The sequence below is a fragment of the Papilio xuthus genome, unplaced genomic scaffold, assembly GCF_000836235.2.
Source record: "Papilio xuthus unplaced genomic scaffold, Pxut_1.1 DF825783.1, whole genome shotgun sequence".
NCBI lineage: Eukaryota > Metazoa > Arthropoda > Insecta > Lepidoptera > Papilionidae > Papilio > Papilio xuthus.
The window spans coordinates 3445271-3460889 of NW_013532866.1; the positions used below are offsets into that span (position 1 = coordinate 3445271).

Sequence of the window (15619 nt, forward strand, 5' to 3'; positions counted from 1 at the left end):
CGCAAAGATTTAATAAATAAGAGTTTGTTTTCGAGAAGTTTTTTTTATTTTTTGCTTAAAATTAAGTTTCGGGTTTCTGGCAAGACTTGCCAATTAAATTCTAAATATTTGACAACAACCGTCAAAGTCTTGTCAAAGTCAAATATCGTGCTTTTCACGTGTTTGTATTTTGGAAATGTAATTGTAGATCTAATTAAAAAATAACAAAATGAAGCATAAGAGATTCGAAGAGAATATTTTGGTTGATGAGGCGTACACCAATTACGGTAAAGTTGACAAAAATGAGGATCAAAAAAAAGGTGTGGGCATTGCCAAACATTTCGCAGAAACATTGGAGTATGGCGAGAGGAAGAAATGGTTTCACCAGGTAATTAATCTCCATGACTTCATGTATTGTACACTAAGAGCCATTTTATCTCACTAATTGTTCATACTGTAGATACCAGAAGAGCCGACAGCAAGTAAAACTTTGAGTCAGGATCAAATTGAAGAGCTTAGAAAGGAAGCGAGCAGTGCTTTACATGGCGATACTTTAGCTTATGAAACAAGTAAGTTATTTTAAACTTATGCCTAAACTGTCCCAAATGTCAGTCTAAAAATACCCTTGTTAGATCCCAGTGTTAATCTTATATATTTCAATATTATTTTAGAGTCAAACAGAAGTGGTTCATCTGACCAACAATGGGCACGAACCCTGTTAAATAAAGGTGCTATTGGTGATAGAGTTGCTGCTGCAACTATCTTAATACAGGTATACTCAATCACTTTTATTTATTACAATTATAGTAAAATAGATTTTTACTACAAATATTACAGAAATTTGTGCTTAATAATGTATATTTTTTCAGGACAATCCTATTTACAATTTGACGGCTTTAAGGAATTTAGTCAACAATGTAAAGCCAGCCAAAAAGAAAGATGGAATAGTAATTATTGGTAAGGAAAATATTTATTAGTAAATCATCACCATCATGTCCTAATTCCATCCTTCAGGGCTTCATATCCTTCAGATTATGTAATTTCCTTCTTAGGAATATAACCTCTTATGAAATAGATTTATTGCTACCAATATACTATTAAAATATGGTTAAACATATCATCATGAACAGCTCACTGTGCATTCTCACCGAGAGTCTCAAAGCTTACTCAAATCAGCGGTGACTAAGCCATCATGAACCATGATGGCTCTTTGTATTCATAGAATTGTGCAGGTTCTATTATAATGTTTTATTTCACCAGGACTTAGGTTAAATGTACATATTTAAATCAATAATTGAAAAACACATTGGTACATGGCAGGATTTAAACCCAGGACCTATAGATTACAAGTCAAGTGCTTAACCCCTAAGTCTAAGTTTCACACATTCTATTTTATCTAAACAAAATCCTCATGTCCTTTTCAGATGCACTATCAGAGCTTTTTGTCTCAGAATTATTGTTACCTGATTTAAAGTTACGTAAATTTGAGCAACATTCATTGGGAAATGTCGATGAAATGACATCAGGGAATAAACAAGCTCGTAGAAATATATTGAAACTGTGGTATTTCGAAGATCAATTGAAAGAGTTGTATGGATGTAAGTTACAATATATTTCTCATTACAGTCAAACCAGGATAAACGAGAAAACTGTGTAAACTAGAGTACGTCTCCTAGTCTCCGTTCCTGATGGACAATCTCCTTAAGAGAGGAAAATATAGCAATCTCTTGTAATCTCGCTTATTGTGACTCGACTGTATATTAATATTTTAAGCAACAACTTTGTAGTCCTTTTTAAGGAAATTGTGCAAATTTAAATATAACTGTCTTACTATTATAAATCACTAGTCACCCGTGACACAAAAAAACATATTTGAAGTGGAATTAAATTATTAGCCTATGTGTTTTTCCAGACTATGTTCTATATGTATACCAAATTTCATCTAGATCCGTTCAGCCGTTCTGGAGATACTTTCTAACAAACATCCATTTAAACATTCGCATTTATAATATAAGATTTGTTTTTTTACAGCATATGTAGAAGCTCTCAACAAATTTGCTCATGACTCTGTCGAAGCCAACAAAGAGAAAGCCGTCAGTTCAATGTCTTATTTATTGATGCATCATCCGGAAAGAGAAAAGGTAACATAAAAATAACAGCATCTAAAAATATTAGACAGTTTTCTTAAGACAAGTTGTCATATGACAAGGAACCATGAAATAACATAAATAATAGCATTTTCTTCTTATTAACGGTTAATAGATATAGAGCATTGGTGGCTCGGGGATTAGGCACTTTACTTAATCTGCAGGTGTTCGGTTCGAATCCCGCCATGTACTAATGTGTTTCTCAATTTACATACATACATTTATCCGACATTCTTAAAGTAAGGAAATTCAATGATGAGTGAAGTCAACCCGCACTGAGCCAGCATTGACTGGCCTAGTTATTCCTAACATGAGCGGGCTCTGCGTCCATGTGTGGGCTGATTATGATTCTTATTTAAACTTTGTCTTATAGATGTTGTTGACCAATATCATAAATAAGTTAGGAGATCCATCTCAGACTGTGGCATCCAAAGTGATATACCATCTCTGTCAATTGTTATTCAATCATCCCAATATGAAGGCGGTGGTGCTCGCTGAGATTGAGAAGATGTTGTTCAGGTAAGTACTAAATTCTATCTTACTTATATTATAAATACGAATGTTTAGATGTATGTTAGAAGGTATCTCCGGAACAAGTCAATGGATTTTAATAATATTTGGGATAAATGTAGAACATAGTCTGGAAGAACACATAGGCTACTATTTAATTCTGCCCGGACTGAGTTGCGAGCGACATATAGTCTTACTAATATATTAGAGGCGAATGTTTAGATGGATGATAGGTATCTCCGGAACAGTTTAACGGATTTCATTGAAATTTGGTATAGATGTAGAACATAGTCTGGAAGAACACATAGGCTACTAATTAAGTGTAAGTGATTGATAAAAATGTTAATTAAAAACTTACATGTTTTACATAAATTACAAAAAATTATGTAAAAGAATCTGTTTTTGTTTAATTTAGGATATTATTTAAAGTGAGATTATTCTATCTACTCATATTTACAATTTGGACTAATATAAATAAATAAACAGGAAAGATCTGTTTGTTTGTTTTTTATAAACTCCGAAACTACTGAACCGATTTGAAAAATTATTTCGCTGTTGTAAAGCTAAACTATCTCCGAGTGGCATAGACTATATTTATTACTAATTTTTTTTTTAAATTATTCACGAACTAAGTAATTACATTGAGATATAATTTAATATGTTACTTGTCTTTTCAGAACGAACATTTCATCGAGAGCTCAATACTATGGAATCTGTTTTCTAAATCAGTTCTTCCTCGGCAAAGATGATTCAAAGATAGCTGAGAATCTTATAAGAATATATTTCTCATTCTTCAAAGCTTCTATTAAAAAGGTTTGTAATATTAAAAAATATATATAATGTGTCTAATTTAATAGAGCGTCGGTGGCTCAGTGGTCAAGCACTTGACTTGCAATCTGCAGGTCCTGGGTTCGAATCCCGCCATGTACCAATGTGTTTTTCCATTTCCGATTTACATATGTACGACGTTATTACGGTGAAGGAAAACATAGTGATACTGCACATATCTGAGAAGAAATTCAAAGATATGTGTGAAGTCAACCAACCCGCACTTGGCCAGAGTGGTTGACTAAGGCCTAATCACCCTTAACTTAGGGTAGGCTCTAAGCCCCTCGGTGGGAACGTATAGTGCGCTGATGATGATGATGAAGAATCATATGAAAGTACTATGCTACTAATATAAATGCGAATGTTTAGATGGATGGATGGATGTTTGAAGATATCTCCAGAACAACTCAACAGATTTTGATGAAATTTAGCACAAATGTGGAACATAGTCTGGAAAATCGAGTCGCGGGAGACATCTAGTAATTTCCATAAAAATGATTAATTCCAGGGTGAAATAGATTCTCGCTTAATGTCTGCAATACTAACGGGTGTGAAGCGTGCGTACCCGTTCGCGGACAAAGATCGACTGGCGATAGCGGAGCACGTGTCTGCGGTGCACAGACTCGTACACCTCGCTGGACTTAGTGTCTCTGTACACGCGTTAGCTTTGCTGTTTCATATCAGTGATGCCTCTGAAGGCACTGCGGATAGGTGAGTTAGTGTCTTAACTTAGCAGGGTTAGACACGTGTAGATTGTCTATAAATGCATATTGGTGATAGTGGGGCACGTGTCTGCGATGCACAGACTCGTACACCTCGCTGGACTTAGTGTCTCTCTGCAGTGATACCTCTAGAAGTAATGTAGATAGGTGATTTAGTGTCTAAAGCTAGTCAAGACTAGATTGTGTCTGCTCGCTGGTGAAAGCAGAGTATGTGTCTGTCGTTAAACCCTTTTTCCACTAAGACAAATAAAATACAAGCGCTATTTTCGCTGTTTTAAAGTAGATTAAAAGTTTATTTGAACTAATATGACCATATCTAAAAGCAATTCATCATATAATTTTGCAATTTTCCAGATACTACACAGCGTTATATCGTAAACTGACAAACGCGGAGATATTCAACACGAGTCATTCAGCATTGCTCTTCTCTCTCATATACAAGTCGTTGAAGCAGGACAAGAATATAGATCGAGTGACGTCATTTATAAAACGATTATTACAATTATGCTGCTATATGACACCGGCGCAGTCTTGTGGCATGCTGTTCTTGGTGTCACAAGTGTTGAAAGATGGTGCCAAGAAAGATGCCATCAAATTAGTATGGACTCAAAGGGATTATAAAGAGGTATTTTTTTGCATTCATAGTTTATTTTTTCTCTTTTTTTTTGGGACTTTTGTTCTTTTGAACATGTCAGTCCCATAACAATCAACTTAGGAGCTAACTACACTATAAATATACAAGCAAGCGATATAAAAATAAAAAAAAGCAATGATAACAACAATAATAAGAAATAACAAACATAAATATTTACACTTAATTTATATCTACAAAGCGTACTCATAGTTGTTAAGTTACAGTTTTAAGGACTGCTTAGGTAGTCGTTAAGTATAGTTTAAGTTGCATTTTTAAAGTATTTAGACCATTTTGAGTTTTCAACAAAAATGATAAATGTTATATTTTTGTAGGAAATAAAAGAAGAAGAAACTAAAACAGGAGAAGAGATAAATACAGAAGAAGAAGAGGAAGGAAATACAGAAGTTAATGATACAATTGACACAACAGAAGATGCTAACGATGAAGTTAAAGTTGAAAGCAAGAAAATAGATCTACTAAGAGGAGACAAGAAAGATTTGTTATTAGGTAATTTTAGCTAATTTCTAGATCAAAGCGGAACTGAATATTTCACACTAAAACTAATAAATAGTTTCATTCCATACGTTTTCTTGTATTTACTAAATATAAAAATGTTATTTGAAAATCTCATTTTACAAATTAAACTCTTTCTAGAAGAAAATATGAAAAATGCTATTAAATGTCTTACCGTGGGCTTCTGAAACCAAAATCTTTAAAAACATATCGTCATCTGTGTTATAAACTAGCTATCGCCCGAGACTCCGTCCGCGTGGATATATAAAAAAAAACTTAATTAGTGTAGCCAATGTGTTCATTCAGACTATGTTCTATACGTATGCCAAATTTAATCGAGATCCGTTCCGCCGTTCTAGAGATATCCTAAAACACCCATCCATCCATCCATCCATCCACATCGCATCCATCTAAACATTCGCATTTATAATATTAGTACGTTAAAAAAGCAGCTCTTCAAGGCACAAATTCGAAAAAAAATGAATAAATAGTATGCTATGTCCGTCTCCTGGCTCTAAGTAAAGCTACCTCCTCAACAATTTTCAGGCATATCGGTAAAGCCGTTCTTGAGTTATAAATAGTGTAACTAACACGACTTTCTTATATATATATATAAAGTTGTGTAGATTCTAAAGAAATCAAACTACTAATATACTAGCGGCCCGCGACTTTATCCGCCAAAAAACTATCCTATAACATGGCCGCGTCCATCAGCTACCTACCAGTCAAAGTTCCATTAAATCCGTCCACACGTTTCGAAGATTACCCGGAACATACCAAGCCTTGCGAACATACAGACAGACAAATAGACATATTTTTTGGTGTTTGAGATGTCTGTAATTATATTAATTATATATATTATTTCTAGATGATGATGATGAAGAAGTGTACGTAGATTTGAAGGTTGATGATGAAGGTAATATCAAACCGAAGAAGCGTAGATCTGGCGCAGTCACAGGATGGTACCACGCTAGAGTTAAATCTGAGGAGAACGGAGAGGAGAAAGAAGAAAAAGATAAAGAAATTGTCACTAAGATACAGCTGACGAGAGCCGCTAATACTGATAGGGTGAGTTTAATATTAACTTTCCTTTTCATAAAATTACACTTTTGTATAATATAGCTAGATAAAAACTGTAATTTCATAATTTTACTTGAATATTTTAACAGTGGTAGAGCGAGCTTTAACATGTTCGCACGAATAGTCCCGGCTCGCCCGGTGATATACCACGACCATACAGAAGACAAGCCTCAAGTCTGATGAGTGTGCGTCTCGGAAACCTAATTTAGTCCTCTTTTCCTTCCCACCCTTTTTCTTATAAGGAAAGGATGGGAAGTGGACTTTCCGGTTTAAAGGATGCATGGAAAGGGAGGATATTTTCTTTCAGTGCATCCTCTCCTCCGTCGATTAAAGGTAGGCAACGCATATGCAATTGCGTATGTCTATGGGCAACGGTCACTTCGCTATTTAAGCGATTTTAGGTGACCGCTCGCTCGTTTGCCACCTCATGATATAAAAAAAGCTCGGAGCCTATCCAAAGCGTCTACTGCGGGTTGACTTCACACATATCTTTGAATTTCTTAGATATGTGCAGCATCGCGATGTTTTCCTTCACCGTAAGAACGTCGGATAAATGTACACATGTAAATCGGAAATCGAAAAACACATTGGTACATGGCTTCGAACCCAGGACCTGCAGATTGCAAGTCAAGTGCTTGACCACTGAGCCACCGATGCTCTTATAAGCTTAGTAACACTTAATAATTAGTAATACTTTCTAGGTAATATCAGAATATAATCCATATTCTCGCAACCCAGCATTCGCAGGCGCGACTTGCTCCGCGTACTTCGAGTTGTTACCCCTAGCCAGACATTTCCATCCAACTGTTAAACTATTCGCTGAGAAATTATTAACTGGTGAGTTTATTTTTATTGTATATCTATAGATTAAAAATATATCCATAAAACACTCCGGAGAAGTATAACAATCTCATGACAACACACTTGTCAAAATGCTTCAGTATTATAAATAATCTCTCTTCTCTTCTTCTTCGTATTCTTCATTACCGAGGGTCGTGAATAATAAGATGTCACTATTATACAATCTTTAATTTTTCTACATACAAAAACTACTTGACTAATATGTAATAGACTAAAAAACTACTCTATCTGTTCTTAAAAATATCTTAAGTGTCCGTCTGTACGGAATTAAAAAAACGAAAATATTAGGTTATGTGTTCTTCCAGACTATTTTCTACATCTATGCCAAATTTCATCGAGATATATGCAACTGTTTTTGATTTCCCTACTCTATGTACCCATCTGTCTATCCAATCGCTCTCTCTCCATCCATCCATCCATCCATCCAAGATAATTTTCTAATAAAACTTTCTTCAACTATATAGCTTTTAAATATATTTTTGTGCATTTAAAAAGTGATTAACTTATTCGTTTATTAATTTCAGACCAAATAGTACAGTACAGTGGTGATCCACTCAAAGACTTTGCCGGAATCAGATTCCTTGATCGGTTCGTTTTCAAAAATCCAAAGAAACGAGAAACACAACAGTACGGAGAGGTGAAGAAAGTCAAAGGATCACATCCCAAGTTTGCTATAAGAAAGAATTACTCCGCTAAAGGTATGTTTCAAATTTGATTATATTAATAAAAAAAAACATACAGACAAATTGAGAACCTGAAGTCGGTTAAAAATATTAAGAAAAAGTAATATTCAATCCAAATTAAAATTTTGTACTTACTTTCAAGGAAATTTAATAATAAAACTAGCTGTCGACCGCGACTCTGTCCGCGCTGAGTTAAAAAAAGTTAATAAGTAGCCTATGAATTCTTCCAGACTATATTCTGTATGTATGCCAAATATCATCAAGATCCATTCAGCCGTTCTGGAGAAACTTTCAAACATCCATCCATACAATTGCATTTATAATATTAGTAAGATTGTATAAATATCTTGTACAATGTTTATTTATTTAAAATATTTATATTTTAGATTGAAATAATGTATATATTAGATTCCCGTAAGATTTTTTTCACCCTTAACTTAGGGTAAGCTCCGAGCCCCTCGGTGGGGACGAATAGTGAGCTGATGATGATGATGAGGATTTTTTAATTTTTTTATTTAAAATACAAACTTTTTTTTTGTTTCCAGGTCTGAAAGCAATTCCAGTAAATTCTTCAACATATTTAAATGAAGATGCAAAGAAAATACCTGTCGATGAGAAATTCTTATATGAGTAAGTTTTTTTAATCATTAAAAAATATAGTAGTTTTATACTTACTTAAAAGGTATTTTAAAGTGGGCTTCTATTGTTGAAATAAATAATTTAAAAAACATAAGAGTTAACCCTTAATTCGACGAAATTTTTTGTAGCAAAAAAAAACTGTTTTTTTTTACTAAAGTCATACTTACGTACTTCTTTAAACTAGTTCAGTAGATGTTTTTTTAAAATTAGTTGTTCTTCACACTGGACACCATCGAATTAATGGTTAAGATTATAAAGAGGAAAGATTTGTTTATTTGCATTAAATAGACTCTGAAACTACCAAACCAATTTCAAATATTCACTATTGGGAAGCTACACTATCCCCGGGTGACATATACTATATTGATAACTAGTTTTTTTTTAAATTCCCTGCTAACAAAGTCGCAGGCAACTATTAGTAGTATATAATTTACCAAACGAGCAAGCTTCCACTTGAATTCGCCGAAATAGCGAAATAAACTTGGCGACAGACATCTGTAGAGGTGCCATGCTTCTAATCGGCAGAGTAGGGGACTTATAGAAAAGGGATATTTCCCCTTCCTATGCATCCACTGCTTAATCTATGCCTATCTTCTGTGTAGTCATTCTTGTTTTTAGGGTTTCGTACCTTGAAAGAAAAAAACGGTACACTTATAGGATCACATTGTGTGTCAAGACACTTTTTTGATTTTATTTTAGAGTGTTTCTTTTATAATTCCAGTTTCCTGCAAAAACGTCGTGAAGCGAAGACATCAGATGACGAGGACAGTGACACAGATTCCGTCACAAGTGAAGATTTTAACAAGTATTTGGATTCTGTTACAGGGAGTAGAAGACAGGGTAAATACATTTTTTTTAATGTAAAAATCTTAAAAAATGAATAGTCGAGGAATAATCAAAGATTAAATAAGTAGCTTTCACTACAATTTTATTTACATTCTCTTTAAGGAAAACATTTTGACAAAAAGATTCAAACTTAAAAATATAAAAGGTTCGAATATTTGAATACAAGAAGTTCACCTAATTTTCTACTGAACCTCATTTCTTAACCGACATTGGGTAAACCAAATAAACCACTATATTACCTGTTTAAATATGTTGTACTTTTGCCCGCGACTTTGTCTGACTTTTGCTTAGTTATTGAATAAATATGTAATATAAACATATGCCACGGGAACTGTACATATTTCCAGGATCATAGGTAGCCTGTTCTAAAACATAGTCTGGAAGAACAAATAGCTGATGTTAGCATCTGTACCAAATTTCATCAAGATCTGTTCAGCCACTCCGGAGATACCTTTTGACTAACATCCATCCATCTTTCAGCCAGATCTATGCAGCTGTTCTGGAAGTTAACAAACATCCATACATTTCCAATTATTTATTAAAATTAATATATTTTTTAGATTCTGATGATGAATTAGATTACTTAGCGGAGATGGAATCTTCTAAACAGAAACAAGGCAGTAAGAAGAAAGACGACAGTGATGACCAGCTGGATGATGATGATGACGATGATGGAGGAGGCGATTTCGATGATGACGTAGATGATGGTAAGTTTAGTCTTAACTTAATTACCGTGGGTTTCTGAGATTTATGAAAAACCGTTGCAAATGTTAGCAGAATATTATGCTAAGATTTCATCAAAATCTTTCAATTGATTTAGAAATGCATGAAAAGTTAAATATACAGAAAATTTAATGTCATATTTATTTATATTAAATTAACAACCTAAAAAAATAAGTTTCAAGCTTCTATATGTAAAATAACGATATTTCCATACTAATTTCCAACCCCTTATCCAGCCCTTTTTCACGTTATAAAGTAGCCTATGTCCTGTCCCAGGCTGTAGATCTGTGTATCAAATTTCATTTAAATCGGTTCAGTAGTTTTTGTGTGGAAGGACAGACAGACAGAGTTGCTTTCGCATTTATAATATTAATAAGGTTGTGGCAAATGATAAAGCGTTTGATTTCGCTGAAGTAGCGAAGTGATTTCTCAGATGAGTGACTTACCTTAGTTCTTAGTGTTTTCAATATAAAAATAAATGGGTATTTGTAATTGCCTATACAGTTTTCATCGCACGTATTAATATAATGATTAATTATATTTGTTTCAGATGATGGGGAACTTAATATATCTGGTGATGAAGATGAACCAGATTTATCAGCAGATGAAGATGGTGAGATACTTGAAGTTTTTTTTGAACGGACAGACTCTGAAAGACACAATGTTTTATGAAACTTACTACAGTTCTTAATCCCTTTTATATATAGCTTTTGCAACTCAGTATGGAATAAAATAACTAACCTATGTAGTCTTCCAGACTATGTTCTACATGTGTACCAAATTTTATTAAGATCCATTGAGCCGTTCCGGAGGCACCAAGATGTCTTAAGAAAGTTCTACTAAACATCTATCCATCCATCTAAACTTTGATATTTATAATATTAGTAAGATTTAATTAATCCCTTAGTTTATATTTACCGTACTATAGGTATGAAACAAGTTCTGTAGTTTTCCTTAATTTACTATGTACGTATATTTTTTCAGAACTTCGTTTGGAGGGCAGTGATGACGATTTTATTGATGAGCCCGAAAATAAATCTGGCAAGGGTAAATCTAAGATGAAACTTAAAGGTATAAATATGTAATTTATTAAGAAAACTAAATTATTGTAATTATGGGTTTCCGCTCAAGAGTTTGTATAAAAAGTCTTAACATTTTTAAGATTAATTAGATTGAATATTAAATTATTTTAAACTATTAAAGGGCTAATTTACTTTAACTATATAAAATATCTGCTGTAAATAGTTGTCGCCCGCGACTCTGTCCGCGCGGTATTAAAAAAAAACATAATTAGTAGCCTATGTGTTCTTACAGTCTGTTCTACATGTATGCCAAATTTCAGCGAGGTCCATATGCCCTTTTTCGAGATATATTCAAACATAAATCCATCCATCCATCCAAACTTTTGCATTTATAATATTAGTAAGATGACTTGTGTACTTAATAACTTAAATAATTACAGGTAAAGATGATTTAGGATCGTTATTCGCGTCAGCAGAAGAATTCTCGACTCTTCTAGAAGAAACAGCGACCAGTAAAGGACAAGGTTCTAGTCAAGCTGTATCCAACACTGATAATGCTAGTATTAAACAATTAGCCTGGGAACAAAAACGGGATAATTGGATAAAAGGATACAATAGAAAAATACTCGGGAACAAAAAACAAGGAAAAAAGAAATTCAACAAACAAAACGGTAGAGATTTCAAGATGGCGGATAAAAAGGGCGCGAAACGAAAAGGCGGGAACGATGGCGGCGCTGGCGGGAAAAGAAAGAAGAAATAATTACTTGTAATGTAATCATGTTATGAATAAAATAAAATTACAATGATTTAATTAATTTCCTTTAGATATTTTCTACTATTATGTGTGTACAGTACTAAAAATCCCTTTATCATAGATATAAAATTGTTTTGGTATTTTTTTATTACACTTTAGACGTAACTTACATAATTAACGTAGTCTTTATTGATTTAGTTACATTTATTCTGTTTTCAGAATGAAATATTTTTTCTAAAAAAAAATGCGGCAGTTTTCGTTTAAAAATTTCTGTATTACTCAATTCTAGAGAGCTTAGTGTTAAAAAATAAAAATATTTAATAATATCTGTACATCTTACCCAATATAGCTGTAATTTAAGTTGGAATCGCGGACAAGCTCTGGCTTATTCAACATAAGGTATATTATAATTCCTCTTCAAATTCCTACTGAACCTTATAAATTTATCCTGTCAATAAAAATTATAGTTATGTAGATTGGTCCATAATGTTACTAGGTCGTAAGAACGAATCATTTATAGAGAAGTATGTCGTAAATTCTCTTTTGTTACTTATTTCAGTTCTTTTGCTATAAAAGTTCTATATATGTTAAATATCCTATCAGTTTCTAACCTATACGACGTATTTCAAGGGCAAACGCAATAATGTGACCTTGACATATTTGCCTCACAAAAGATGGCGCTAGTCGCTAATGAAGTTTGTGCAAAACTAAAATAGATAGAAACGCGAGCTCTCCGTGTTTCGATTTTAAAGAATCGCAGTAAAATATAATTAAAATCCCCGATAACAAGTACAAGTTTACGGTGACCTTCCGTGATAATAAGTGTCATAAATTACTACGCCAGTCCCGCCTTGAGAGAGAAAAACAACACAATTCCTTTTTTATTAGAAAGGGAGTTAAAATAATTGAAACATTTTTTATCAATCGGTCCAAACTAATAAGAAATATGTAAAAGTATTTTTCCTCGCTCTATCTGCCCAGCGGGCACAAAATCATCGGAACTGAGAACTGTTTGTTGACATTAGTACGTCATACGGCCGTGTTGTAGACCGCTCTACTGAGTCGCATCTCGCGCTTTTAAAATAAATTACCTGCATTTACACATAAGTTCCACGTTACATCTGTACAGTGAAAGCGTTAAAGTGTATCATTGACATTGTTAGATTGAGCGTATTACGAATAGCGAAGTTATTGTGAATGAACAAAAAGAGCGGGGAAAATCTGTGCAAATGTCGCTTGTTCGGCTATTTTTAGCTATACACACGGCGCGATAACCATGTTTTAAACATTTTTGTGTGTTAACATTAGAATACTATGCAATTATCGAATGTAAATGGAAAATAATTTTGAAATAATCAAGTTTTAATCGCTGAATTGACTTATTAGAAAAGCGAAGGCGCCTAAACACGTTTGACAGTTCTAACCACACACAGAGACAGCCGGCGTACGGCGCATGTGTGCGTAAACACGGCGAAGTGATGTGAAATTGTTGCGCTTATCGATTAGTAAGATAATTTCAAGGACATTTTTATACAAGTCTTGCATTTTTATATACAAATATGAATGTCATAAGTCAAATATGATATATTAACATTAACTATATTTCTTTAATCATGGAGTCGCTTAAAGAGGAAGTAAAAAGTTTTGACACTGAGACAAGTAGTGGGTTAGCAACAGGTTGTGATGCAGGACTTTCCGAAAATTTAAAGGGACCTGATGCGTTCTTGACAAATATTGACAATGTCTCTATAATTGGAGAAAACGTTGTTGTTGGAGGTAGAGATTTATCTCTAGAACCCAATAATATTGGCCCAAGTGAATTAGGGGACACTTTTCCGGACATGGAAACACCAAACATTCTAGAATCGCCAATGCTAGAATATGAACACGTACAAATTATAGACGTAGAGGACAATAATATTACAGACGCACAAAATTCAGAAAGTTCAAGGGTGGAAAAAGAAGAATCTTTTGACGCACAAAAACCGGAAACTTTAGATGTAAAGATGCCAGAAATTTTAAACGTACAAAAACCAGAATCTTTGGAAGTACAAACGGAAACTTTAAAAGCGAACAAATTAAATGCTCTAGACATAAAAATTCCACAATCACCACAAAAGTCAGGACCAAAATCACCACAAATATCAGACACGCCAAAACTAACTGAAGATCCAGAAAAATCTAAGCGACATAAACTTTTAAAACTAACAATGACAAAGAATAAAGACGATGTTTTCGTGAGACCATCGCCAATAGCAGAGATTATGTCTCCCGCAAGAATGCTACAATTTGAAATTGACGTAACTACAAGCTCAACACCTACTATGAAACGTGCTGCTATTGATTTTAATTTTTTCAACGAAAATAATTTTGAGGAATACTTTACTGACGTACCTAAAAATGCCGATGAAAAGGTGAAAACTGAAGAAGGACCGTTCATAGAGACACCGGTTATTGTAAAAACCGATACTGTGCGGCACGAAATTGGCTATGGTAAGTTTAACGATAAAGTTTTACCGTTTCATTTAAATTTCCTTTTTTTATGTAACAGATGACCACAATATCAGGTAAAATTAAGTCTTGTGTTTTCATCTTTCTATATTTATACCACTAACTTATTGGAAAGCGGAAATTTTCCGTGAGACTGCAGATTTAGGTAAATTAACTGTTACCTTCTAAGACATGAGATTTTTTTGTTTATGGATATTAATTTAGAGCTGTTAGTTTTTTTACCTGAGAACCATAAAAACGGAAGAAGAAATGTATGATAAAAACTAAAATTACCTGCGGCTTAATGAATGCACAAATTGCTCCGTAATATAATGTAGAAATATACATATTTAATTTCCAGTCGCCACTTCGCTAAGTTTTGAACCCTATTTTATCGACATAACTTTTTTTATATATGCACTGATTTACTCTACGATTTTACGAATTAAAATATACTTATATAAGTGTTGAATTAGTAAAATTAGTTAGTGCTCTAACCGTGCTTTTCAAATATCACTTGTATGAGAAAATTTTGTCATCTCTGTCTTTTACAAAGAGAATAATAAAGATGGAAATATTGTAGAGATTTTACATCAATGGAAAATCACTGTAATACTTTTTATGCAAACGAACCGATAACGAAACAAAATTTGCAAAACTCTACTGACACCGCGAACTAATCTAACAAATGGTAAGTACTACATATTGATTTTTACGTTCACTGCGGTATTCGTGACTTGAAACTCGACTCGACTCGAATTTTCTTCGAAATTATTTGCTCCAGATACAAAATAACTTATTAAAACACTTTGAAACCCAATTCAGTTACATCGATAATATGATTAGATATTTGTTCCAAGTAAATCATTAAACAAAGAAAGCTTAAGTTTTTTTCCTCTACAGGTCTCAAATGTCTAGAACACTTTAGAAGGAAGAAGGAAACCGCGCAAGCGATTTTACTCTTTTGTGACATTTATTTCGATTTTTAAAAGGTGGTAGTTCTAATTCGGCTGTATGTTGGTTATTTCTTAACTTCCTGATAGATTAATTTCGATAAACATGTATGGAAATATTTTAACAACTCAATAACTGACGAAATCTTTGCCCTTTTCCCTAGGGAGGGTCTGTTTGAATTCACACCCTTCTAAAATGCATATCCTCTTCTACACAATCTAAGCTTATTTGAAT

The 15619-nt window shown here is 33.5% G+C and overlaps 2 protein-coding genes across 2 annotated transcripts in view; both read left to right on the forward strand.

Annotated features, from left to right (window-relative positions):
* Positions 1-132: 132 nt before the first annotated feature.
* Positions 133-11993, forward strand: Noc1 (Nucleolar complex protein 1). Its single transcript, XM_013323180.1, has 20 exons — positions 133-367; positions 440-548; positions 651-751; positions 849-936; positions 1404-1577; positions 2011-2120; positions 2500-2645; positions 3314-3449; positions 3973-4175; positions 4541-4811; positions 5153-5327; positions 6202-6401; positions 7115-7250; positions 7799-7972; positions 8503-8587; positions 9318-9436; positions 10003-10149; positions 10716-10778; positions 11150-11236; positions 11628-11993. The coding sequence occupies exons 1-20, from the start codon at positions 209-211 to the stop codon at positions 11945-11947; spliced, it is 3003 nt and encodes a 1000-aa protein (XP_013178634.1). The 5' UTR covers positions 133-208; the 3' UTR covers positions 11948-11993.
* Positions 11994-12676: 683 nt separating this feature from the next.
* LOC106125773 (ribosomal protein S6 kinase alpha-4) overlaps positions 12677-15619 on the forward strand; it is a 75270-nt gene continuing 72327 nt past the window's right edge. Inside the window, exon 1 of the mRNA XM_013323112.1 lies at positions 12677-14434. Within this exon, the coding sequence (XP_013178566.1) occupies positions 13555-14434 (880 nt within the window). The 5' untranslated portion in view covers positions 12677-13554. The remainder of the gene's footprint in view (positions 14435-15619) is intronic.